The following is a 25,607-nucleotide window of genomic DNA, read 5'->3' as shown; positions in this document are numbered from 1 at the left end:
TGTATTTTTTACAGATCTTTTCCTGTAATTGATATCTAGTCTCATAGCATTGTGCTCAGAAAAGATACTTGACATATTTTCAATTTTCCTAAATTTACTAAGACTTGATTTGTGACCCAGGATATTATCTATCCTGGAGAATGTTCCATGAGCACTTGAGAAAAATGTGTATTCTGTTGTTTTTGGATGGAGTGTCCTATAAATATCAATTAAGTCCATCTTGTTTAATGTATCATTTAAAGCTTGTATTTCCTTATTTATTTTCATTTTGGATGATCTGTCCATTGGTGAGAGTGGGGTGTTAAAGTACCCTACTATGAATGCGTTACTGTCGATTTCCCCTTTTATGGCTGTTAGTATTTGCCTTATGTATTGAGGTGCTCCTATGTTGGGTGCATAAATATTTACAATTGTTATATCTTCTTCTTAGATCGATCCCTTGATCATTATGTAGTGTCCTTCTTTGTCTCTTCTAATAGTCTTTATATTAAAGTCTATTTTGTCTGATATTAGAATTGCTACTCCAGCTTTCTTTTGGTTTCCATTTCCATGGAATATCTTTTTCCATCCCCTTACTTTCAGTCTGTATGTGTCTCTAGGTCTGAAGTGGGTCTCTTGTAGACAGCATATATATGGGTCTTGTTTTTGTATCCATTCAGCCAATCTGTGTCTTTTGGTGGGAGCATTTAGTCCATTTACATTTAAGGTAATTATCGATATGTATGTTCCTATTACCATTTTCTTAATTGTTTTGGGTTTGTTATTGTAGGTGTTTTCCTTCTCTTGTGTTTCTTGCCTAGAGAAGTTCCTTCAGCATTTGTTGTAAAGCTGGTTTGGTGGTGCTGAACTCTCTCAAATTTTGCTTGTCTGCAAAGGTTTTAATTTCTCCATCAAATCTGAATGAGATCCTTGCTGGGTAGAGTAATCTTGGTTGCAGGTTTTTCTCCTTCATCACTTTAAATATGTCCTGCCACTCCCTTCTGGCTTGCAGAGTTTCTGCTGAAAGATCAGCTGTTAACCTTATGGGGATTCCCTTGTGTGTTATTTGTTGTTTTTCCCTTGCTGCTTTTAATATGCTTTCTCTGTATTTCATTTTTGACAGTTTGATTAATATGTGTCTTGGTGTATTTCTCCTTGTATTTATCCTGTATGGGACTCTCTGTGCTTCCTGGACTTGATTAACTATTTCCTTTCCCATATTAGGGAAGTTTTCAGTATAATCTCTTCAAGTATTTTCTCAGTCCCTTTCTTTTTCTCTTCTTCTGCGACCCCTATAATTCGAATGTTGGTGTGTTTAATGTTGTCCCAGAGGTCTCTGAGGCTGTCCTCAGTTCTTTTTTTTTTTTTTTTCTTTATTCTGCTCTGCAGTAGTTATTTCCACTATTTTATCTTCCAGATCACTTGTCCATTCTTCTGCCTCAGTTATTCTGCTATTGATCCCTTCTAGAGTATTTTTAATTTCATTTATTGTGTTGTTCATCATTGCTTGTTTCCTCTTTAGTTCTTCTAGGTCCCTGTTAAATGTTTCTTGCATTTGGTCTATTCTATTTCCAAGATTTTGGATCATCTTTACCATCATTATTCTGAATTCTTTTTCAGGTAGACTGCCTATTTCCTCTTCATTTGTTAGGTCTGTTGCATTTTTATCTTGCTCCTTCATCTGCGGTGTGTTTTTCTGTCTTCTCATTTTGCTTATCTTACTGTGTTTGGGGTCTCCTTTTTGCAGGCTGCAGGTTCGTAGTTCCCATTGTTTTTGGTGTCTGTCCCCAGTGGATAAGGTTGGTTCAGTGGGTTCTGTAGGCTTCCTGGTGGAGGGGACTAGTGCCTGTGTTCTGGTGGATGAGGCTGGATCTTGTCTCTCTGGTGGGTAGGTCCACGTCTGGTGGTGTGTTTTGGGGTGTCTGTGGACTTATTACGATTTTAGGCAGCCTCTCTGCTAATGGGTGGGGTTGTGTTCCTGTTTTGCTAGTTGTTTGGCATAGGGTGTCCAGCACTGTAGCTTGTTGGTCATTGAGTGAAGCTGGGTGCTGGTGTTGAGATGGAGATCTCTGGGAGATTTTCGCCATTTGATATTATGTGGAGCTGGGAGGTCTCTTGTGGACCAGTGTCCTGAAGTTGGCTCTCCCACTTCAGAGGCAGAGCCCTGACTCCTGGCTGGAGCACCAAGAGCCTTTCCTCCACACAGCTCAGAATAAAAGGGAGAAAAAGTAGAGAGAAAGAATTAGTAGAAGTAGAAAGAAGGAAAGAAAGGAAGGAAGGAAGGAAGAAAGAAAGAAGAAGGAAAGAAGGAAAGAAAGAAAGAAAGGAAGGAGGGAGGGAGGGAAGGAGGGATGGTGGGAGGAAGGAAGGAAGGAGGGAAGGAAGGGAAAAAGAAAGAAAGAAGGAAGATAAAGTAAAATGAAAGAGTAAAATATAATAAAGTTATTAAATTCAAAAATAATTAGTAAGAAAACAAAAATATCAAAAAAAGGGAAAAAACACAAAAAACGGACGGATAGAACCTTAGGACAAATGGTGGAAGCAAAGCTATACAGACAAAATCTCACACAGAAGCATACACATACACACTCACAAAAAGAGGAAAAGGGGAAAAAATCATAAATCTTGCTCTCAAAGTCCAGCACCTTAATTTGGGATGGTTCGTTGTCTATTCATGTATTCCACAGATGCAGGGTACATCAAGTTGATTGTGGAGCTTTAATCCGCTGCTTCTGAGGCTGCTGGGAGAGATTTCCCTTTCTCTTCTTTGTTCTCACAGCTCCCAGGGGCTCAGCTTTGGATTTGGCCCTGCCTCTGCATGTAGGTCGCCAGAGGGCGTCTGTTTTTTGCTCAGACAGGACGGGGTTAAACGAGCCGCTGATTCGGAGGCTCTGGCTCACTCAGGCCATGGGGGAGGGAGGAGCACGGAGTGTGGGTCGAGCTTGCGGAGGCAGAGGCCGGCGTGACCTTGCACCAGCCTGAGGCGCACCGTGCGTTCTTCCGGGGAAGTTGTCCCTGGATTCCGGGAACCCGGTAGTGGCGGGCTGCACAGGCTCCCCGGAAGGGAGGTGTGGATAGTGACCTATGCTCGAACACAGGCTTCTTGGCAGTGGCAGCAGCAGCCTTGGCGTCTCCTGCCTGTCTCTGGGGTCCGCGCTTTTAGCCGCGGCTCACGCCCGTCTCTGGAGCTCCTTTAAGCAGCGTGCTTAATCCCCTCTCCTCGCGCCCCAGGAATCAAAGAGGGAAGAAAAAGTCTCTTGCCTCTTCGGCAGCTCCAGACCTTTTCCCGGACTCCCTCCCGTCTAGCCGTGGTGCACTAACACCTTCAGGCTGTGTTCACGCCGCCAACCCCAGTCCTCTCCCTGCGCTCCGATCAAAGCCCGAGCCTCGGCTCGCAGCCCCGCCCGCCCTGGCGGGTGAGCAGACACGCCTTTTGGACTGCTGAGTGCCAGTCTGCACCGATCCTCTGTGCGGGAATCTCCCCGCTTTGCCCTCTGCACCCCTGTTGCTGCGCTCTCCTCCGCAGCTCCGAAGGTGCCCCGAAAGTAATAAATTTTTGATAGTAAAATTTAATAGAAAGGTAGGAACTGAAGTCAGATTCAAGAAATGAATGGACAAATAGAAACACCTGTGAGGTTTTTTTTTTTTTTTTTTTGCGGTATGCGGGCCTCTCACTGTTGTGGCCTCTCCCGTTGTGAAGCACAGGCCCCAGACGCTCAGGCTCAGTGGCCACGGCTCACGGGCCTAGCCACTCTGCGGCATGTGGGATCTTCCCGGACCGGGGCACGAACCCGTGACCCCTGCATCGGCAGGCAGACTCTCAACCACTGCGCCACCAGGGAAGCCCACCTGTGAGGTTTTAACTGTATCTGGAAGCCTGTTAGAGGTTTTGTTCCTATTTAAAGAATATTCATATTTGCCCCTATATTCCAGTGGGGATTTCTCACTTCACATTGAAAATCCCTTCAATAATGAATGAGTGTGTATACATACATATATATGTATGTGTGTATATATACATGTGTGTATATATATTTATATATATATATAAACTGAATCACATAAAATTAATTAGAATGTAAGAACTTTTATGGTTATCATGTTAATATTGCCACAATGAACACTGAAGGAATGATTATAATGAATAAGTTTATATAATCATCATCATAGTAATGATAAAATAATAAGAATTCCAATGTATAGAATGCTTACCACAATCCTGTTTCTAGCCTAAAATGTTTACATATATTTCAGTTAATCATCACAACAACCTAAGAGGCCAATATTGTTCCCATTTTGTAGCTGAGAAAATAGGCTCAAAGGAACTTGCCCAAGGTTCCTCAGCCACCATGTTTCATCAAATCTAAGATACCATGATTGTAACATGTACTGTTATTTTATGTACCACTAAAAAGATTTTAAGTTTTCAATTTAACTATACCATTAAATGCAAGACATTTCCTGATTTCAGAGATATTGAAAACTGAAAAAAAAAGCATGTCTTAGAATTGATTAAATATGAAATTAAGTGGTAGAAACATGATTCTATCCAAGTGTGAATCCAAAGCCCCTGTCATTAGCTACTAGACCATAATACTTAGATTTCTTTAACCATCTCATAGATATCTTTCATTCTAATCTCATTCACAGGGGAACAAAACTAAGATTTACAGCAGGGGAGGTGACTTGCTCATGGTCATACACACAGCTACTAAGGGGATTAGCCAGGCAGGGAAGCCAACTCTCTGAGACCCAGACTAGACTGCTTTACAGTATATCACATTACTATTTAAGCTAGCCTGTCTTTTCCTGCAGGTAGAAGTACTGGAAGAAATACCAGAGTGTCAAGTGTAGGGATAAATATTAGGTGTTTCATGTAGGAGCTACATCTACTCAATTTCATCTAAACACTTATGTCAAACACACATGTTCTGTATTAAAGATGAAAGTTTCCAGCAAAATGGACTTAATTGGCTTGCTCAATATACTATTTACTTCATTTCTTGTAATTGCTGTTCATAGATCTTCAGTAAATAAATAGTAAAATAAAGACAATGTCCTGAGGATTCAACGGTTGTAAAAGATTGTTTAAAATATTAAGTACATGCTACAAATAAGTTTTATTTGTATCATTCTTTCTCACTTTTGTCTAGTGCCCACTTAGAAGCTAAATAATATAAGGTAGGATGGGGGGTAATGGAAGAGGAGCAGGAAACTTTTTTGTGCAAGCAATTATCCAAAAGGCTGGAAACACTTGACTCATGAAGACATGTATGACATATGTGGCTTATTCCTACATTTGATGTTGGTAAACAGGTTTTAAAATATATTAATCATCAATATAAGTAGATGCCAACAAAGACACAGGAAGAAAGCCTATTCAAATGAAAATCTGTAAAATCACACAGTTTCTCTGCTATAAATTTGAAAGTGCTGATACTTACACTTGGACTCATGTTCATTGTATCATTTCTTCGCTGCATCTGTTTCTGTAAGTATTCACTCCGATTTTTCTTTGCAAAAGTCCTGATATGAATCATAAATGGTGATATTTTAAAAAGCAATCATTTATTTTGAAAGATCCAAAGATCTGATTTGTTGATTATAATCAGATTTGAATTGACTTCAAGAATTACTTTGAATGATGTAGTGGTAATGAGATACATCAGTTATCACTCTATGATTGGAGTTTAAACGGCAAGCACTCCAAAACTAAGCGCCTCATTTCCTCTGAAGCTATTTTCTGTGTTTAGAAAAGCTTTCATCAGGTAGACAGCCCAGCTAATGCAAAGATATACAGATTTTGCCACTCATTTCTTGTAAGCTACTTAGCAGAGGTTACGAAGAAGTTTTTCTTTTGTTAAGCTTTACTATTTACATATTACTCTAGCCAAGGAAAACATCTGACTGTGGATATAATTACCAAATCAGGAAAAAGGAGCAAAAGCTGAAATTGTTATCAGGTATCTTGGGGGCATTAAAAATACAAATTCACACCTTGTTTACAATAATAAATCCTCTTTAGAATTTTAAAGAATCATACTGGTTTTTCAAAATTGAAAAAAGTCATTGTAAGTTCCCATAAATAAATAATATTCCAAATATGCTACCATATTTTATTCCAGATGCTTGCCTAGTTACCTGTCTTTTGTTCAGACCACATTGGGCTTCTACATTGGTGACTTATTTTTTTTTTAAGGTAGAAATGCCTTAAAAATTAAGGCAGAAGTTTAGCATTTTTGGTTTGTCTTTGTCTTCTGGTGAAGCTAGCCTGAGTGGTGCATAAGCCAACTCCAGGTCTTAAGGATATTATTAAACCTAACTGGTCAACCTATATATATATATGTATATATGTGTATATATATATATATATATATATATATATTAGAATGGAAAGTTATGGAGTAGAAGAATTAATCTCCAAGGGATCAATTATCAAAGTATATTAATTTTCTGTACTTTATGTGTTCTTTAGTAAGAGTTCTACATTTGATAACTTTAACCAAGCAAGAATTACTTACTTGTGCTAAGGATACAAAAAAAATTATAATAATAGAAGATAAAGGAGAAAAAACTGAGCAGAATTGTTCATTATATTTTAAAATGCACTTGTAAAATGACAGAATATGTCATTGGAAAACAGTAAGTGGAATTTCAGTGCCTTAGTGGAAGTGTTATACCACTTGACAAACAAAAATGGATGTGTAAAATGAAGCAAAACATGAAAATCCCTGATAAATGTAGAAATAATTGCTTATCATCAGTGTTAAACATATGTTAATTTTTTATAGGAAACTGTTTGTATACTGCTAATATAAGTAGGGTGGGGCCTTTAGCATTAAAACGGTGCCTACGTCAGACATTGTCTATATACACAATAACTCACATATACATTGTGGAAATAATTTTTTTAGCTGAAAACTGCAACTCTATGCAGTTAATATGAGCTAAAGTATTTGACTAGACATTTATAGGCAATGCAAAATGAAGGCAATCACTGAGAAATTTAAATTAAAAATAATGTTTTTACTCAATTACCTAGCCAATTACAATAAAAATGTCTTGAGGTTTTTAAAACTCAAACAATCTGCAATACTATTAAATTTCTCTGGTTCTTTTGTTAGGGTGGACAGACCTAGCCTAACAGTTTTATAAGGCAATAGTGAATATACACAATATTCAAAATATATTTAGGTTAGGGTTGCAACTATGCATAAGCTAGACATCTCCTATGTTCTGATTTGTGGAAAGCAGAAAAGTTCAGCTGCCCGAAGATACACCTATTATTTGTCTGCTGAGGGCTCCCTGAAGACTCTTTAGAAAGGAGGTAGAGGAGGGAAACAGAGGAATTCATTATCAGAGATTATATATTATCAATCTAGCATAGTTCATTGTTAGATTAGCTAGCCTAGCAGGTTGGAAGGTTCAAAGAGAATGGGACACTGAGTCAACATACTTTGATTGTGGGAAAGGCTCAGTAGGAAAGATTGAGTACATTGGAGCTCTTCCAGGGAAGCTGACCTAGATGGAACAACTTAATTAGGGTAATTAGGAAACTGGATGATAGCTAGAGGGCATCAATAAGTTGAAAGAATATTGATGCCATGAATACATCACCTCTATTCTATTAATATCTTTGTCCCAGTTCAATTCTGTTTCAACAAATACATATTTAGCCATTAAAATATAGATATATAAAGCATGCCTTTACATTTCCATATCACTCAACACATTAATAGTTAAGTACTCATTGTTTTTACCTGTTAAATTCACACTCAATTTCTACTGATGAGTATCTTTTATATCTCCATGATTGGTCATAAGATCTCTCTGATTGACCATGAAATCTCCCTGTTTGGCCATAAGACCTCCCTGATAGGACATTAGATATCTTTGAATAGTCATGAGATCTGTCTGAGTGACTGTAGACTCTCTCAGAGCGGTCATGCGATCTCTCTGGCTGGCCATGATATCTTTCTGTATAGCTACGAGATCTCTTTAATTGGCCATGATATCTCTTTGATTGACCATGAAATCTCTCTGATCGGCCATGAGATCTTTCTGATTGACCACGAGATCTTTCTGATTGACCACGAGATCTTTCTGATTGACCACGAGATCTCTCTGATTGGCCACGAGCTCTTTCTGATTGACCACGAGATCTTTCTGATTGACCACGAGATCTCTCTGATTGGCCATGAGATCTTTCTGATTGATGATGAGATCTCTCATTTTGACCACGAGATCTTTCTGATTGACGATGGGATCTCTCTGATTGGCTACAAGATCTTTCTGATTGACGATGAGAACTCTCTGCTTGGCCATGAGATCTTTCTGATTGATGATGAGATCTCTCTGCTTGGCCATGAGATCTCTTTGAGTGGCCTCGAGATCTCTCTGAATAGTGTTGATTTTCTTCTGATTGGCCTTGAGATCCTTCTGATTGATGTTGGTTCCTCTCTGATTGGCCTTTATTCATCACTGCTTGGGCTTTAGAATTTTCATTGCACTTCTCCTGCAAAGAACCGCAATTTTGAAAAACAAATGAAACATATACCCTATTGATTGCATTAACTCATAATGATATTTTGTTAAGCCCATTTCTATGGGAAACTCTTTTTTTAGAATTCCACTGCCCTTACTTTTTTTTTCTTTTTTGCGGTATGCGGGCCTCTCACTGTGGTGGCCTCTCCCATTGCAGAGCACAGGCTCCAGACACGCAGGCTCAGCAGCCATGGCTCATGGGCCCAGCTGCTCCGTGGCATGTGGGATCTTCCCGGACTGGGGCACGAACCCACGTCCCCTGCATCGACAGGTAGACTCTTAACCACTGCGCCACCAGGGAAGCCCCACTGCCCCTACTTTTAAAGACTAAACAGTTTTCAGGACTAATATGTAGAAAGCTCCGATCTCTCATGGCATTGGTACAAAGAATATTATGCATATAAAACTTTAATAAAATGTTTTAAATATGGAAAATTAACTGCTTTGTGAATTTGAATATATTCCAAGGTCATACTCTACCTACCATTTTCTGGATCTGTGTTTTACCTAGAGAAACAACCAATTCTTTGACTTTATAGTTGAGAGACAGAATATTTAATATTTTGTAGCACAAATCCTTAGAACCACAAGAAAGTGCTCAAAATCATACTATTTATTCTTCACCTGTTCAGGATCAGGTGAAAAAGAAACTATCAACTAATACAATATTGTAAATCAACTATACTTCAATTTTAAAAAACTTACAATAAATTATCTATCTCTTCTATATAAATTAATACTTAATTCTAGAGGGAAAGACAAATAAGTGAGGGGATAGGTAGCTATAAAGAAAGCAGAAGGTAGACTTAATACTGTTAAAGTAAACTGGCCTGACAACAACTCAGTCTTTCTACCTTTTCACTTTTTAAATCAAAAGGGCAGTGGAGTGAATCAGTCAAATGGAAGTAATGAAACCCTTGACAAATCTCTATGATGCTACATAAATGTAAGTGGACAAAGTCATATGGACCATGCTAAGAAATCAAGCTTTCCACTAGCAAATAGTGCCTGGCAAACAAAATATGCCCTAGCTCTGACATTGTGACTTTGTAGTATAACACTACCAGAAGCTGAATGCAACTATTAAAAGGCAGGGGAGGTACTGGTATAAAGAATATTATTCACATAAAACTTTAGTAAAATAAAAAATATGACAAATCTGCTGCTTCGCTAAAGCATAAAGCCATAGTCACACTCCAGATTTTCTACTGTAAAACATAAATAAGGAGATTGGGTGGAATGCACATGTACATTTTCTTTTCTAAGTGACTAGTGTTGGGAACACAGAGGGTCAGCAGGAAGGATTGAGGCCTATCTCTTAAAGACCCATATGCATCCAAGTACCTTTCCAAAGGAACTTGTGGTCTTTTTACAAATGTTTATATAAAAACTAATTTCGTCAAATTGGATACCACAGATTTCTACCTTTAGAAAACAACAGAAATTATCAAAAACAGAAACTTTCCTTATAAACAACAGAAACTATCAAAAAGAGTTGTGTTGAATAAATACAATTGTGTTTTACTGATATTAGGATTAAATCTTGTGAAATACAAAGCTAGCTTATTAGAATTTCAAAGCATGATTGAAAGCTGTAATTGTTATTCAATTTATTGGTAGAATAATTATGTTTACATTTTAATACATTTCTATATTGCAGAGTACTTTTTTCCAGTGAGTTCTGCTATAATGACAGTCTCAAATGTCTGAAAAGTATGAGAAATAGAAAGATGCTTTCAGGGCTTCCCTGGTGGCGCAGTGGTTGAGAGTCCACCTGCCGATGCAAGGGACATGGGTTCGTGCCCCGGTCCGGGAAGATCCCACATGCCGCAGAGCGGCTAAGCCCGTGAGCCATGGCCGCTGAGCCTGCGCGTCCAGAGCCTGTGCTCCACAACGGTAGAGGCCACAACAGTGAGAGGCCGGCATACCACAAAAAAAAAAAAAAAACCTCTAAAAGAAAGATGCTTTCAATTTGAAAATACTATTTTACAATATTCTTAGTTCATTTATGCGTTTCATACTGTAATGTAAGCTCATGTCCTTCTTTCCAAACTTTATCAAAAACTTTCTCACCGGGCTTCCCTGGTGTTGCAGTGGTTGAGAGTCCGCCTGCCGATGCACGGGACACAGGTTCGTGCCCCGGTCCGGGAAGATCCCACATGCCGCGGAGCGGCTGGGCCCGTGAGCCATGGCCGCTGAGCCTGCGCGTCCGGAGCCTGTGCTCCACAATGGGAGAGGCCACAGCAGTGAGAGGCCCGTGTACCGCAAAAACAAAAACAAAAACAAAAACAAAAACAAAAACAAAAACAAAAAAAAAACTTTCTCACCTTACAGATTAAATACCATCTCCTCCGTCAAACTTTCACAAATCCCCTTAATCAGAATGAATTGCTGCATCCCCACAATATATAACTTATAACCCTGTTAGAACATGTATTGTAAACTGCCTGGCATTAAATTTCTTTCTTATCTTTCTTTCCCACCACCACATATAATATTTGAAGCAGGGCTGTTCTGGTACCTTGCATAGTGCCTAGAATAGACATTTAATTAACATTTGCTAAATCAATCCTCTAAATATTTGAATATGCAACATGTTCTCCTTCCCCCAAAATTTGCATTTATATAATTTGGCAAAAATGGTTTAAGCTCCCAGAACCAACATTTTTTACTAAATGACCACATAACACTTTAAGAAGAATCACTTTATAGGGCAAGCTGAAACCATAGTATCAATGTTAACTTATGAATCTGGATATGAGCACCTCTAAAATTTCTGTCCAGTGACTGGCTCATCTATACAAGTTTAGAGGCGATGGATTTACCACCATAAAATGTACAACTATAGTAAGTCCCATCTGTTGGTTCCGGAGTTTATGTCATACACTAATGTCATCTTTTAGTTTTTACAATTCTTTCACAAGTCTACTAAAACTGTTTTTATACTAAAACTTAAGATCAACAACTCTTATTATATAAGGACAAAAATGAGAATGATTATACAAGACAAATCATGAAAACAGTCATCTCTTTTGGCATTTTATAAATTCAAAATTTCTAGCAGTGATTGAAAATAGCAAAAATAAATGTTTATTAAAACAGTTACAGGGGCTTCCCTGGTGGCGCAATGGTTAAGAATCTGCCTGCCAATGCAGGGGACACGGGTTTGAGCCCTGGTCTGGGAAGATCCCACATGCTGCAGAGCAACTAAGCCCGTGTGCCACAACTACTGAGCCTGTGCTCTAGAGCCCGCGAGCCACAACTACTGAGCCCATGTGCCACAACTGCTGAAGCCCGCGTGCCTACAGCCTGTGTTCTGCAACGAGAGAATCCACTGCAATGAGAAGCCCACTCACTGCAACGAAGAGTAGCCCCCGCTCACCACAACTAGAGAAAGCCTGCACACAGCAACAAAGACCCCACACAGCCAAAAAGAAATAAATAACTTAATAAAAAAAAAACAGTTACAGAGGAAAAATCAATTAACAAATATTGAAGTTAAATTATGCTTCAAGCAGCATGAGGGAGTACTAAGAAACAATCCCCGCTCTTAATAGAATTTTAAATAATCCTTAATATTAAGAAATATATTAAATTTAGGACCTTTATATTGGTTAATTCTTGGTATTTATTTACCTGCTTCTTTAAAGGCTGCCTGTTTAAAGAGCTTTGTCCAGACTTGAATCCAAAAGGTTCTCCGTTTGGCTTTTCATCATTTCTTTCCTCGTTTATGAATCTTGAGTATCCTTTAAAAGATAATTATTTTCTGTATTTTCAGTAGGTAAATTCAACATATCTTTCAGAAGTAATACCTGTGATCTCATTGTTTTCAAGCTACGCACTGGTATTTGCAAAACTTTCGATATTTCATTAATCTGATATCACCTAAGAGTCTCAGTGAACTCTAGAACAGTCTTTGCCATACTATTTCTATTTGTATACCTTAATATAGTAGTCTTCTCTGTATACAGCACCTCAAATTTGGTTTCATATGCCACCAAAGTTGGACATATTATCTGAAATTCATTGAAAGAATACTCTAATAGAATAAAGAGAGATGCAGAAAAACTGTTTTGTATTAATCATGTGAATATTTGCCTCAATCATCTGCTTTGATCTGGGTGTAAAGACAGCTTAAGGAATGATCAGAGAATATAGTTATCCAAAGGCTCACGAAGGTCAATTTTATGTTTAGTCAGAAACATGAGATTGGCCCCCTTACCATTCTTAGCAGCTTTGCCCCTATAATAACCACCATCCCTCCTTTTCTCAGAACCTGCTAAGCCACTGAAGGATTCAAACAAATACTGTAAGGAACATGGGTAGACAGCTGGAAGGGGCTCAGAGTACACACAATGTCAAGACGGTTCCAACCTGTTCACTAGACCATGGAGATCGTTAATTGTTGAAAAGAATTCTCTACTATGGCAATACACAGCACATTCACATTAAAATATGCACACTGCACTGACCAATGTGATTAGGGATACAAAAGGCTTTCTTCATGTTCTTCTGCACTCTCTTTGCCCTACAGCATTTATTTTTTCAAAATGTGGATGCCATGGTGCTCAGGCTATTAACCATACTCTTAACCCTTCTGTATTGCCTCCTTAAAGTGGAACTGGACCATCTAGACAGGCTTGGGAGCAAGCACAAAACATTTCTCATTCTTATCCTGCTCTCTCTTAAGGAAGTAACTCATATAAATTAAAAATTTTGTTTTCATTTGTCATGGCATAAATTTTTACCAATCCTGTATGCATACATTTCCAGGAAAGATAAAACTAGCAACACAGTGCAACTTTAGAACACATTCCAAATTTGTGAATTTGCTTTCCCAGTTACTCACAAATATTTCAGACTCTTTTTACCACGTGTGATTTTTTGTATACTTTACCTCTCTGCTGGTGATGCTTATCAGCATTTGATTGCTGTCTTGAAACTGAGGTATTTTTTTTATTGTTCTGTGTCTTATCCTCTATATCTTCAGTGTCCATACCTATCTTTCTAAGTATTATAATGTCATCTGTATTAGAAAACACAGAAAAAAATAAAGACAATGAAAAAAGCTGAATTACAACAATGTGTCTCAAGAGAATAATCTATATTCTTACCTCATCGTATTTTAGAATATTTAAAAAATTGGTAGCCCTGAAAAATAACACTATAATAATAATGAACTTGTAAAACCATAACTAAGATCAAACAATGCAGACATTTTAGGGTTAGTTTCCTGGAACAATAAAGAGAAAAATTCCTGTTAAACAGATTTATAGTAACTTCATTTATGCAAAAATAAAATACTCTCAGAATATAGTAGCTTAAGGGGGAAATCACTTAAATAAATGATTTTACTAAACGTTATTTTAGTTTCAGAGAAATGTAGAGCAGTAGTGTCATCCCTATATGTAAGATGACACTTTTGTAAGACTATATGTAAGAGCTAGATAATTAGTTGCATTTATTTTCTTGAAAAGTAAGAAAGAAAACAAGGGCAATGGACATTCACATGAGATACCAAAGAGGTGAGGAACCAAGATTAGTGTAATAGTAGGAAGCAATCAGATTTTACTTTGCAGTCAGGCATGTTCTTATGCGCTCATGTGAAGAGCACTTACATGGCATGATTTGAAGAATGAGAGACAGGTACCACCTGCTCTAAAGTATCTCTCCTAAACTCTGGGATGGAAAGGTCTAAAGGTTGGATGTTTTATCGGTGGATCAAAGCTTACTTAGGTCAAGGTATCTTTAGAAATAAGCACAAGTTAGGCATTTGGAAGGACCCAGTGAAACTAGAAGAAAGAGGGGGAGCTGAGAAGGGTGCAAAGAGGAAACAGATACCAAAGATTAACCACTCCTTTATTATTTTGCTTAATACTAGTCCTACCTCAGGTCTCCAAAAACCTGATTCTGATTTTCTTTGAAATAGTTGATACCTCCAAAGGTAAAAATCAGGGTAAAGCCGAATAATCAACTGAGCATCATTTCTTGACTATCCTATTTTAAGCCTTTGTTCTGTCTGTCTCTCAGCAGCCATTGGCTGTAATATTTCCTGCAGACATAGTCTTTAATTTTCTGTTCCTTGTATTCTTTTTTTAAAATTTATTTATTTTTTATTTATTTGTTTTTGGCCAAGTCGGGTCTTCATTGATGTGCATGGGCTTTCTCTAGTTGCAGCGAGCGGGGTCTACTCTTCATTGTGGTGCTCAGGCTTTTCATTGTGGTGCCTTCTCTTGTTGCAGAGCAAGGGCTCTAGGCACACGGACTTCAGTAGTTGTGGCACGTGGGCTCAACAGTTATGGCCCAAGGGCTCTAGAGAGAAGGCTCAGTACTTGTGGCACACGGGCTTAGTTGCTCCATGGCATGTGGGATCTTCCCAGAGCAGGGATCGAACCCGTGTCCCCTGTATTGGCAGGCAGATTCTTAATCCCTGTGCCACCAGGGAAGTCCCTGTTCCTTGTATTTTTTATGCATTCTCTTTTCTTTTTAATTTTTCTTCTGTTGTTTCTCTGTATTCTACATTTAAAATCTGTACAGACTTTTTTCTCATTACCTTACAGTCGACCCTTTAACAACATGAGGGTTAGGGGTGCTGACCCTCCCTGCAGTTGAAAATCTGCATATAACTTATAGCCGTCCCTCCCTATACATGGTTCTTCTGTATCCATGGTTCCTTCATATCTGTGGCTCTGCATCTGTGGATTCAATCAACCAGAGATGGTGTAGACTATAGTATTTACCATTAAAACAAATCCAAGTATAAGTTGTGAACAAAGAATGTTGCCTGCCATATCAGTAAACAAAGGATGTTGCTGCCAACTAGCCATCAGCTACTGCAGCCTCCCTGTGCACCCTGAGGGGATCCAGGATAGAAAACAACCCCAGATACTGGCCCTAGATAGTTAAGGTGCATATCAAAGGAATCATTTCAATGAGCTCAGATTCTTGCATCTTCCCATGTATAGAAAAGTGCTAAATTCATTAACAGCAGATGGCTGGTTTTCTTTAATTAACTTTATTATCTTTTGATTAATTATCTTAATTAGATAATTTAATTAATTATCTTTTGAGTTTCCGACTGCCTGTTTTTTCCATATACCCAGGCTCCTCCCTTACCTCTTTGTTACCAAGTCCAAGCTCGCTCTGCTTCCCGCACAACAGGCCAATAAATCGGGAGACAAGGTGCTGAGGCAAGGAATAGCGACTTTATTTGGAAAGCTGGCAGACCAAGAAGATGGCAGACTAGGGTCCCCAAAAAGCCATCTTATCTGGATCTGAATGCCAGTTTCTTTTATAGAATAGAGAGGGAGAGGAGGTGAGGAAGTAAAGTAAAAAAGCCATTTATCTTGCAAAATAGGAGGGGATGTGTTAATTTCTTCTTTTCTGCAGCCATTCACAGGTGGGCAGGGTCAGAATGTCTCTCTGTTGAACAAAGGGCTTTTAGTCTAACAGTCAGGCAGAGGGGCAGGGTTCCCTATGGCAGGTCATTATGTATGCTTACAGCTATAGAGAGTGATTATAATAACAAAAGCAACAAAAAGCAAAGGTTAAAGTATAAGAAACAGATTCAACATGGAGTCAGAATTGGCTCTTCCCTGTTACATCTTCAGAGCAGTCCCTCAGAGCTATCTGAGAGGCTGTCTTCTGGGCTTAAGTCCTCAGAAAGTCTGCCAAATTAAACCTAATTCTCAACTTTTAGGTTGTGCGTTTTTTTTTCAGTCAACAAAGTAGACTCGCATAGTTCAAACCTGTGTTGTTCAAGGGTCAACTGTATAAGGGAGTGCACTATCAGAACATTTTACAGGGCACCACAGGAAGATTTTTGAATCTCCAACCCTTCTCCCTCATCAGCCCTGAAACAATCACTACCCAGCCTACAGAGACCCAATGAGATAGGTGACTTCCCATATAGGAAAGCAAAACTTCCAGAGAGGAGAAAATGAAGCACTGGTATCTTTCACAATGAAGTAAGTGCTTTCACATGAGGGAGTGCTCTGCCTTGTGGCACTCAAACACAATTTGCAGTGCCTTTAAACTTTTCCTGTCCTCAGAGTGACCAAAATTAACATCAAGCTCTGTCTTAGAATTGCATAAGGATTAAACAAAATAGAAAATTTCTCAAGGCTCATGCTGACCTACAGCTACAGTTGAGAAATATTTATCCAATGCTTTATGACAGGGATGGCTCAATGGATAAACCATGTGGATTAATAATAACACTTTTAAGGGAGTTCACTGATGGCCTATTGGTTAGGATTCCGGGCTTTCACTGCCTTGGCCCATGTTGATCCCTGGTTGGGGAACTGAGATCCCACAAGCTGCACAGTATCACCAAAAAATTAAAAAAAAAAACCACCTTTAAATTGAATAACACTTTAAAGTTTACAGAGCATTTCCACATAAAAGCTCTTGGCACAGTACCTGGCATATATGAGACACTCAATAAATAAGAAAATAAATGAACAAACAATTATTAAGTGTCTGATATATACTGTGCCCCCACACTTAAAGGTCAGCAGAGATTAGCCTCACTTTTAACGAAGAAAACAGGAATTTCCTGGTTGTCCAGTGGTTAGGACTGTGCACTCTCACTGCCGAGGGCTCGGGTTCAGTCCCTGGTAGGGGAACCAAAATCCCACAAACCATGTGGCATGGCCAAAAAGAAGAAGAAAACAGACTCAGGAAGATTGCATGACTTACTTGAGGGCAGAAAATTATTCTGTTAACAAGCTAGGACAGATTCTAGTCCAAGACCCTTGCCACTACATTACACTTCCTCCTTTGAAAGCTCAGCTATTCCCCAGAATTAAAACAGCAGCACCGAGGCTAGTGACCATTCATTTGAATGTGGTATTCCTACTAAAATAGCATTTTCCTTTCAATTCTATTTGAAATTAATTGCACAAAGTCAAGTTTAGCATTCAATTAGTGTAACAGCAACCTCTAATCCAGTATTCAAGCACCCATTTTGCCCTGTCCCCCTGATTCCTTCAGCCTAAGATTTGGTATGCAACCATTTGGTATGCTTGTTTTGAACCACAGAGTGCTATACAGGAAAACTATGGCATGGCTTTAAATCCTGTCTGTGGTCTTATTTGCCCAAAAGGACTTCAGTCATTTGAGCTTTGAATCAAACCACCCTGCAACTCACATAATTCTTATAAACTCATGAGTGAAGTACATAAAATGGCTCTGGAAATACCTAGTGTCCTCTTCCCCTAAATTCAAATCCTTCTCCATTAGTTTAGCTTACACATAACATTATAAAGACTTCAGTTTTAAGGTCATCCTGAGAGTGCTACATTAATCCCACAGGATTTTTTGAATCCTTTCCTTTTGAATATATTACTGTATGGAAGCATTTTCCCGTCTCAGTTTGACTCAATCCAAATGTCATATAACTCCCTAGTAATATGAATGAACAAACGTCAGAGAAAGAGTAGCGAATAGCAGTAGTATGACAGAAAGCAAAAAGTTGTACATTTCATACAAGACGGGATTTTTATAAAAATGTCATTCGCAAATAGGCTTTACAGAGATTGTCAAAGTTCAACAAATATGTATAAGTTTCATATCTGCTACCTGGCCAACAGCATCAAGATATTTTGACTCATGGTAACTGTTTTAGAAGAGAGAAGGTAGAAATATGCTCTGGTATCCATCCAAATCTACAATAAGGAGACTCTTTGAGCCAATAATACATTATTTTCCCACTTATTTAGCCATACCTTAAGGCCATTCATTGCCCTAGACTACAAAGGATTTTGTTATGGTGTTGACATTTAAATTTTCTTAAAAATGGTCACTGCTTTCACCTAATTTAGACTCATAAGTGATAGTACTGGCTTCTCTTTAAAATATAAGCAGCCCTGTAATATGGGTTCGGGTTTAATGACTACACCCACAGCTGCTATATAAAATTCATTTAACTAATAAGAAATTCAATTTTCTCTTTGTTATTTTTCCATTTTTGTTGTACTTATCCCAGAATTGAATTTCATATCAATTGTGCAAAAGGGTCACTTGTACAAGGGAAGATAAGTACACCAAAGTAGAGTACAGGAAAACAAGCTACACAATAGACAGTAGAAATTTGTCCTGACAGTCTGTAACACAGGTAAATGAAACTCTGTTTAAAAGATGAAAAGGGGACTTCCCTGGTGGCGCAGTGGTTGAGAGTCCGCCTGCCGATGCAGGGGACGCGGGATCGTGCCCCCGTTCGGGAAGATCCCACATGCCGCGGAGCGGCTGGGCCCGTGAGCCATGGCCGCTGAGCCTGCATGCCCGGAGCCTGTGCTCCTCAATGGGAGAGGCCACAGCAGTGGGAGGCCCGTGTGCCACACAAAAAAAAGTTTTGCCTGTTCCCACTGAAAAGATCAAAACCCGGACTCATTTGTTGGAGAACCAATGTTTAAGAGCATGAACCAGTGACGTCTTAAATATTTTTTTACAACCCTAAAATTATGAAATTTTACTATCATATGCAGCCTCCAACTAACTTACCATATTCAATTCGACATCTTTCCTCGGCCTTGCAACCATGATTTGAGCCTATCTTTTCCAAATTACATTCTCCAGTATCCCCCTAGCTCTAATCATCTACTGAAATGACAGTGCCTCCTAAATCCGTTGAATCTGCTATTGTCCAAGTTAAACCAAACAAACACCTCCCTCAGTCTCCCAAAGCTTGACATTATCTACTGTTTAAACCCCATCCCTCAACCAAATGATTTTCAATCTCTCTCAAGTTGGCTACATCTCTAAAGTTTGATATCCAAATCCAGAGAGAGAGAGTAGGTAACTACTCCAGCTTCCCAAATTGCTAGCTACCCAAAAGTGAGGCTGTAGGTCCACTTTCTGAAGGACATATAGCAAATATATACTCAACTTTTTCCACAGGTTTGTGCGCATTACCTGTAGTATCTCATTTAATCCTCAACAACTCTATGATGCAGATACTACTCAACTGAGGAAACTCAGGCTCCAAGAGATAAAGAAACTTGCACAAGGTCAAACAACCACTAAATTTGGGGGACCAGGCTGCTCTGCAACTGTGACCCCTAATTCTCTGAATTTTGAGAGAAACTCATTGCTTTGGCTATTTACCAGTTTATATTTTTACCTCTATAAGCATCTGTTAAACACCAATCAATGAAATCAACACAAAGAAAAGTGCAGAAAGCATTTGGATTTACCTAAGTGCTATAAATTGCCCTCAGTTCTGGGATTTTCCCCCCACTCAGAGTCCCTGTGACAGGGCGGGGCCTAGAATAAGGCAAGTGAAACACTTACCTCAGGCATAAAATTTAAGGAGGCTCCAAAAAACTCAGTATGCAAGGTAAAAGTAATATTTAACACAATATTTTCAAAAATGAAAATCAATGCAAGAACAATCCCTGATGAACAAAATATCAACAACAAAAAAAGACCAGATCAGACCCTGTACTTGAACAACTTTGCCTTACTTGCCTCACTCCAATTCCTTTATTTACAAAAGAAAAATACTGTTTACCAAAATGGGGTGACCTGCCAGAGGGTTGTACCTTGGTTTTTAAAAATATTTCACTAAAATATTATTTATCTTGGGGGGTAGGGTAAATTGGGAGATTGGGATTGACATATACACACTACTATACATGAGTTAGATAACTAATAAGAACCTACTGTATAGCACAGGAAACTCTACTCAGTATTCTGTAATGTCCTATATGGGAAAAGAATCTAAAAAAGAGTGAATATATATATATGTATAACTGATTCACTTTGCTGTTCAACAGAAACTAACACAACATTGTAAATCAACTATACTCCAATAAACATTAACTTTAAAAATGTTATTTATCTTGATCACTGAAATTTTGGTGCCTCTTTAAATTCTGCACCCTTGGCAAGTGCCTCACTTGCCTGACCATAGTCCCAGCCCTCCCCAGTGACCAAATACTACTTTTTAAAAGTCATTTTAATGCCACAAAATGTTTAGGAACTCATGTTGGAGCTGGGGGTGGGGAGCAAGCAGTAGTGTGGAATCCACAAGGTCTATGTCTTAGAAGAGTAAAGCCTGTTGATACCGATCATGAAATAGATTGTTAAAAACATGTGAAAGCAGAAAAAAAGAAAAACAAGAAAATTTCTTAGGTACTATTCATGGCCATTCCCCCTCAGAAGCAAAGGGGGAGGTAGGAAACTTCCTCAACCTCATAAAAGGCATCTATGAAAAACCCACAGCTAAAATGATGATTCATGGTAAAAGACTGAAAGCTTTGCCTCTGAGATCAGAAACAAGTTAAGGACATTTGCTCTCACCACATCTATTTAACATTTCATTGGAAATTGTAGCCAGGACAATTAGTCAAGAAAAAGAAATAAAAGGCAACCAGATTTGAAATCAAGAAGTAAAACTATCCCTATTCTCAGATGCCATGATCACGTATAGAGAAAATCCTAAGGATACACACATACACACACACATATTAGAGCTAATAAACGAGTTCAGCAAGGTTGCAGAATACAAGATCCATACACAAAAATAAATTCTATTTCTATACCCTAGCAATGAACTACCCAAAAATGGTTAAGAAAGCAATCCCACCAAGAAGACCATTTAATAGGAGAAAGAATAGTCTTTTTAACAAATGAACTGGATATTCACATCAGGTAGTTAGATCCTACCTCATTCTATCTGCAAAAATTTAACTCAAAATGAAGCAAAGATGTGAATGTAAAAGTGCAAACTAGAAAACTCTTAGATGAAAACACAGGAGTAAATCTTCATCATTTCTTAGATATGATACCAAAGCATGAAAAACAGAAGAAAAAAATAAATTGTACTTCATCAAAATTAAAAACTTTTGTGCTTCAAAGGGCACTGTCAAGAAAGTGAAAAAGCAACCACAAAATAGGAGAAAATACTTGTAAATCATGTATCTGAGAAGGTTCTAGTATCCACAACATATAAAGAACTCAACAATAAAAAGGCAATCCACTTTCATTTCAAAAGTCCACCCTCCCTGTTTTGCTCTCTCACCCTCCTTATTTCTATGGTTCATTCTGCCTGCTCCCTACCACTTCTGAGGTTTTCCTGGCTGCAATGCTCTGCTCATTTCTGAGGTCTGCCCTCCCTGTTTCCTCTTCCACTCTCTTTCCTAAAGTCTACTGTCCCTACTCCTTGCTCTCCCCACTTTTCTTCTCCCCACTTCTAATGATTGCCCTTACTGCTGCTCCCTGTCTCATATTTTAGATCTGAACCCCTGTCCTTGCTCCTCATTTCTGAAGTCTGTCCTTCATCTCTTTCCTCATTTGTAAGATCAGCCCTCCCATTTCTAAGTTCTGCCGTCCCTGCTCTGCTCTCCCACCCTCAGTCTCTAAGGTGAAACCTCTTCTTACTGCTCTTCCCATTTTCAAGTTCGGCCCTCCTTTGCTCCTCCCCTCCATATCAAGTCGGCCCTCACTGCCCTGCTCCTCCCCCTCTCATTTCTAAAGTCCCTGATGCTGTGCTGCTCCTTCCCCCCACTCCCATGGCTAAGGTTTTCTCCTCCTCTGCTCTGTGCTGCCCCACCCCCACCCACCGCCAACCCCGCCTCATTTAAGCAGTCCATCCTCCCTCCCTCCCGCTGCCCATGTTTAAGTGGATGAGAGTGAGTAGAGCTCTGAGGTGAGACACTAGACAGCACCAGCAGAAGGGAAAGGCGGTCTATGCTGAATCAGCACCAGTCAAGCAACCAAATAAACCATCCCTTTGCCCAGTCTGGCTGCTCGACCACCACTCCTCACAAATTAGCCTTAGCCTTAGCCTTGCTCCTCCAACCCCTGGAATCCAGTCCTTCGTGATGCCCTGCGAAGAGTGAGGGACTGTGAAAGGGCGGGTAACTTGCTATCATTCCTTAAGAGGGTAAAATAGGGCTTCCCTGGTGGCACAGTGGTTTAGAGTCTGCCTGCCAATGCAGGGGACATGGGTTCTAGCCCTGGTCTGGGAAGATCCCACATGCTGCGGAGCAACTGGGCCCGTGAGCCACAACTACTGAGCCTGTGCGGCTGGAGCCTGTGCTCTGCAACAAGAGAGGCAGCGATAGTGAGAGGCCCGCGCACCGCGATGAAGAGTGGCCCCCGCTCGCCGCAACTAGAGAAAGCCCTCGCACAGAAACGAAGACCCAACACAGCCAAAAATAAATAAAATTAATTTTAAAAAATTGTGAATCACTGTTGTACACCTGTAACTTTAAAAAAAAAAAAAAAAGAGGGTAAAATATATGGACACAGCCGGCTTTTCATTTCCCACACAGGGTCCTTTCCCGCAATCCCTACTCCGTGATTTCTGTCAGCTTTGGCCAGTTTCCCACCTAAGAGGTCAGGGCTAGCCTGAGGCGGTCCGGTCAGGCCTGGTCTGAGGCGGTCCGGTCAGGGCTGGCCTGAGGCGGTCCGGTCAGGGCTGACCTGACGCGGGAAAATGGGAACAGAGAGGAGAGGCAGGGGCCAGAAGGCTGGCCAGGTGCTTTATCTACATGGGGGCGGGTGCTGGCACAGAGGGGAAGCCTCCCGGCACAGAGGGGAAGCCTCCCGGCCCAGGGTGTGTGCCTCACAGCACCGCTTCCAGCCTGCCTTTCTCCAGTCAGCCCTGACTAGCGGGGGCTGGGGTCCGGGATCTACATACCTAGAGACAAGTCTAGAATGTTCATTTTTTCTCTATTGTTAGTGCCTGTAAGCACCTTTACAGGAGGCAGTTTGGAAACCGAAGCCATCTCTTCAGCGAGACGGCGCAGCACTGTGGCACCTCCTCACGGCTTCCTAAGGCAGGCGAAACTTGTCAGCCAATCACAGTCCTTTGCTTCTCTGTTGCTAAGGCCCAGGGGGTAGAGCTTGGAATCTACCAATCAGGAACCTGGCTCGCCAGAAAAAAAAAAAAGACCTGCCCATTTCTTTCCCGCGCTTTCTAAAAATTGTCTCTTCTCACATGCATTGACCGCTCAGTCAGACACTTTTTTTTTTCTGTGACGGCTTGATCCTTGCTTTTCATAGCTCTTAGAAGAACCCCGTTTCTCCTCTTTGAGGTTGGCATTCCTTGTGAATAAAACCTTATGTTTTTGACGTGATGGACTTGTTCCCTGTTTCTCTCAAATTTGAAGAGCTACCACAAATCTAGCAGTTAAGACTCATCCACAGACATACAGTGCCACATACTTTTTCATGACTTCCCTATAGGTGCATCCATGACATTCTTTAAGAAAAATGTAATTGTTGCTCTTATTGCCTAATACTGCTCAGTATACACTACTTTTAAATGTTAGAGGAATCCTGTGTCACTGGTTCTTCAGGGGAAATAAAAATCAAATTAATAATTTTCGAGAGCTGAAAACTTGTTCAAGTTGTTACAGAAACCACAACATAAATGCAGAAGAGATTTAAAATTGTAAATTATTTAATTATTTGTTGTATTTAAGTCATTGCTTAGCACCAGGGTCCTAAAGATTAATAGGTCAGTCTTTTTCTCAAGGCATATACAGTTGCCTGAAAACAATAAATATATGCAAAATATTAATTTAGGTGCTATAATTCAGTCCATACAACAAATACTGAGCTCCTTACTGTGTTAGGCTCTGGGGATACTGGTAGCTACAAAATATATGTATGAGACAAAGGAGAAAATCCACCTTGTGTATCAGGAAAGAATCATTTAAGACTTGAAAAATTAGGGAGTAATTTTAGGGGTGGGAAGGATATTTCCTGGCAGAGGAAGCATCACTACCAGCACACTTTGGAAAGTGCAAGCCATTCCGTGTGGTGAGGTACTGAAAGATGAATCTGAAGAGATCAGCAGAGATTAGATTATGGAGGACTTTTATATTATGTGAAAGATTTGGAACAATTTTTTCCTATCAGATTTATTGAGTTATAGAGCGATAAGGGAAGAGGATCAAAGACAGAACCCCAAGGAAATTACAAAGGAAATCGAACAGAAAATATCAGAGTTATGGGAAAAAACAGGAAAGTGGTATCCAGGAAATAAAGGGAGAATTCCAAGAGGAACTTAACGGTCCACTGGGTCAAGTGTTGCTGGAAGGTCAAATTAGCTAAGAAGTGAATTCATTAAATTTAGCAATTAAGAGGTTTTTTTTTTCAACCTTCAGCAGAGTTCTAACAGACTATAAGTTGAGGATTGATCAATTAATTAATTAATTTTTATTTAACAAATACATATAGCATTTACTATCTGCCAGGCACTGTTCTAAGAACTTTATTAGTCACTCATTTAATCTTCATGATAACCCTGTAACCTAGCAGGACCCCGTGAGGACCTTCCCAGGACAGGCCTTCCCCCATATCCTCTGCTTTAGCTCCTCTCTGAAGTACCTAGATAACAGTATTTGATGCACATTTCCTGAGTTGTTTTGCAGATGTAAACCCCCACAACCACCCACCACTGTCTCCCACCCCCCACCCCCCAACCCCAACCCCACCCCCCCCCACCCCAACCCCCCCCACCCCTGCAACAAATGGAAGATGTTAAGTACTTGATGACCACGAGCACATAGCCCCAGGCCTCCTGGAACCTAAGGACTGATGATAACTCCTGTGACACCACCCTGCTGCCTCACCATCAACCAATCAGAGAATTGTGCACAAGCTGATCACATACCTGGCAACCCCACCCTCCCTCACCTGGCTTTTAAAAGTGCTTTGCTGAAGCCCCTTCGGGGATCTCGGGGCTTTTTAGGGCATGAGCCACTGCTTCTCCTTGCAGGGCCTTGCAGTAAAACTTTCTCTTCTCTAAATTCCGAAGTTTCAGTTTGTTTGGCCTCACTGTGCATTGGGCACATGAACTTTTATTAACAATCCTGGAGAGTCAGTCAGGAGATCTTGCCCGTGGCAGGTTGACCCCAGCCTGGGGCAGCCCATTCCGAGACCCCAGCAACTCCCGGAGCCCATTTCGCTCTGGGGATCTCAGAGGGATGGTCCCTGACAGGTGCCAGCCACCCATGGCATGAGGCTGTTTGGAGCCAAGAAACGACTGGAGCTGCAGTCTACATTCAGTGTTGTTGGGTAAGTCACTAAAGTTTGTGCAGGCTTGGAATTCTCTCCCCTCCATATGG

General features: G+C 39.9%; 1 protein-coding gene across 1 annotated transcript; it reads right to left on the bottom strand.

Annotated features, from left to right (window-relative positions):
• Positions 1–7,761: 7,761 nt before the first annotated feature.
• Positions 7,762–23,258, bottom strand: LUZP4 (leucine zipper protein 4). The gene is given in 5 exon segments (XM_032618963.1): positions 7,762–8,124; positions 8,126–8,494; positions 12,160–12,269; positions 13,421–13,549; positions 23,171–23,258. Coding segments are annotated over 5 exon segments (1,059 nt in total).
• Between the last annotated feature and the right edge of the window lie 2,349 nt (positions 23,259–25,607).

This window comes from Phocoena sinus, chromosome X (assembly GCF_008692025.1).
Source record: "Phocoena sinus isolate mPhoSin1 chromosome X, mPhoSin1.pri, whole genome shotgun sequence".
Classification (NCBI taxonomy): domain Eukaryota; kingdom Metazoa; phylum Chordata; class Mammalia; order Artiodactyla; family Phocoenidae; genus Phocoena; species Phocoena sinus.
Note: the sequence above shows the minus strand (reverse complement) of the source record. Positions and strands in the feature narration are given on the sequence as shown.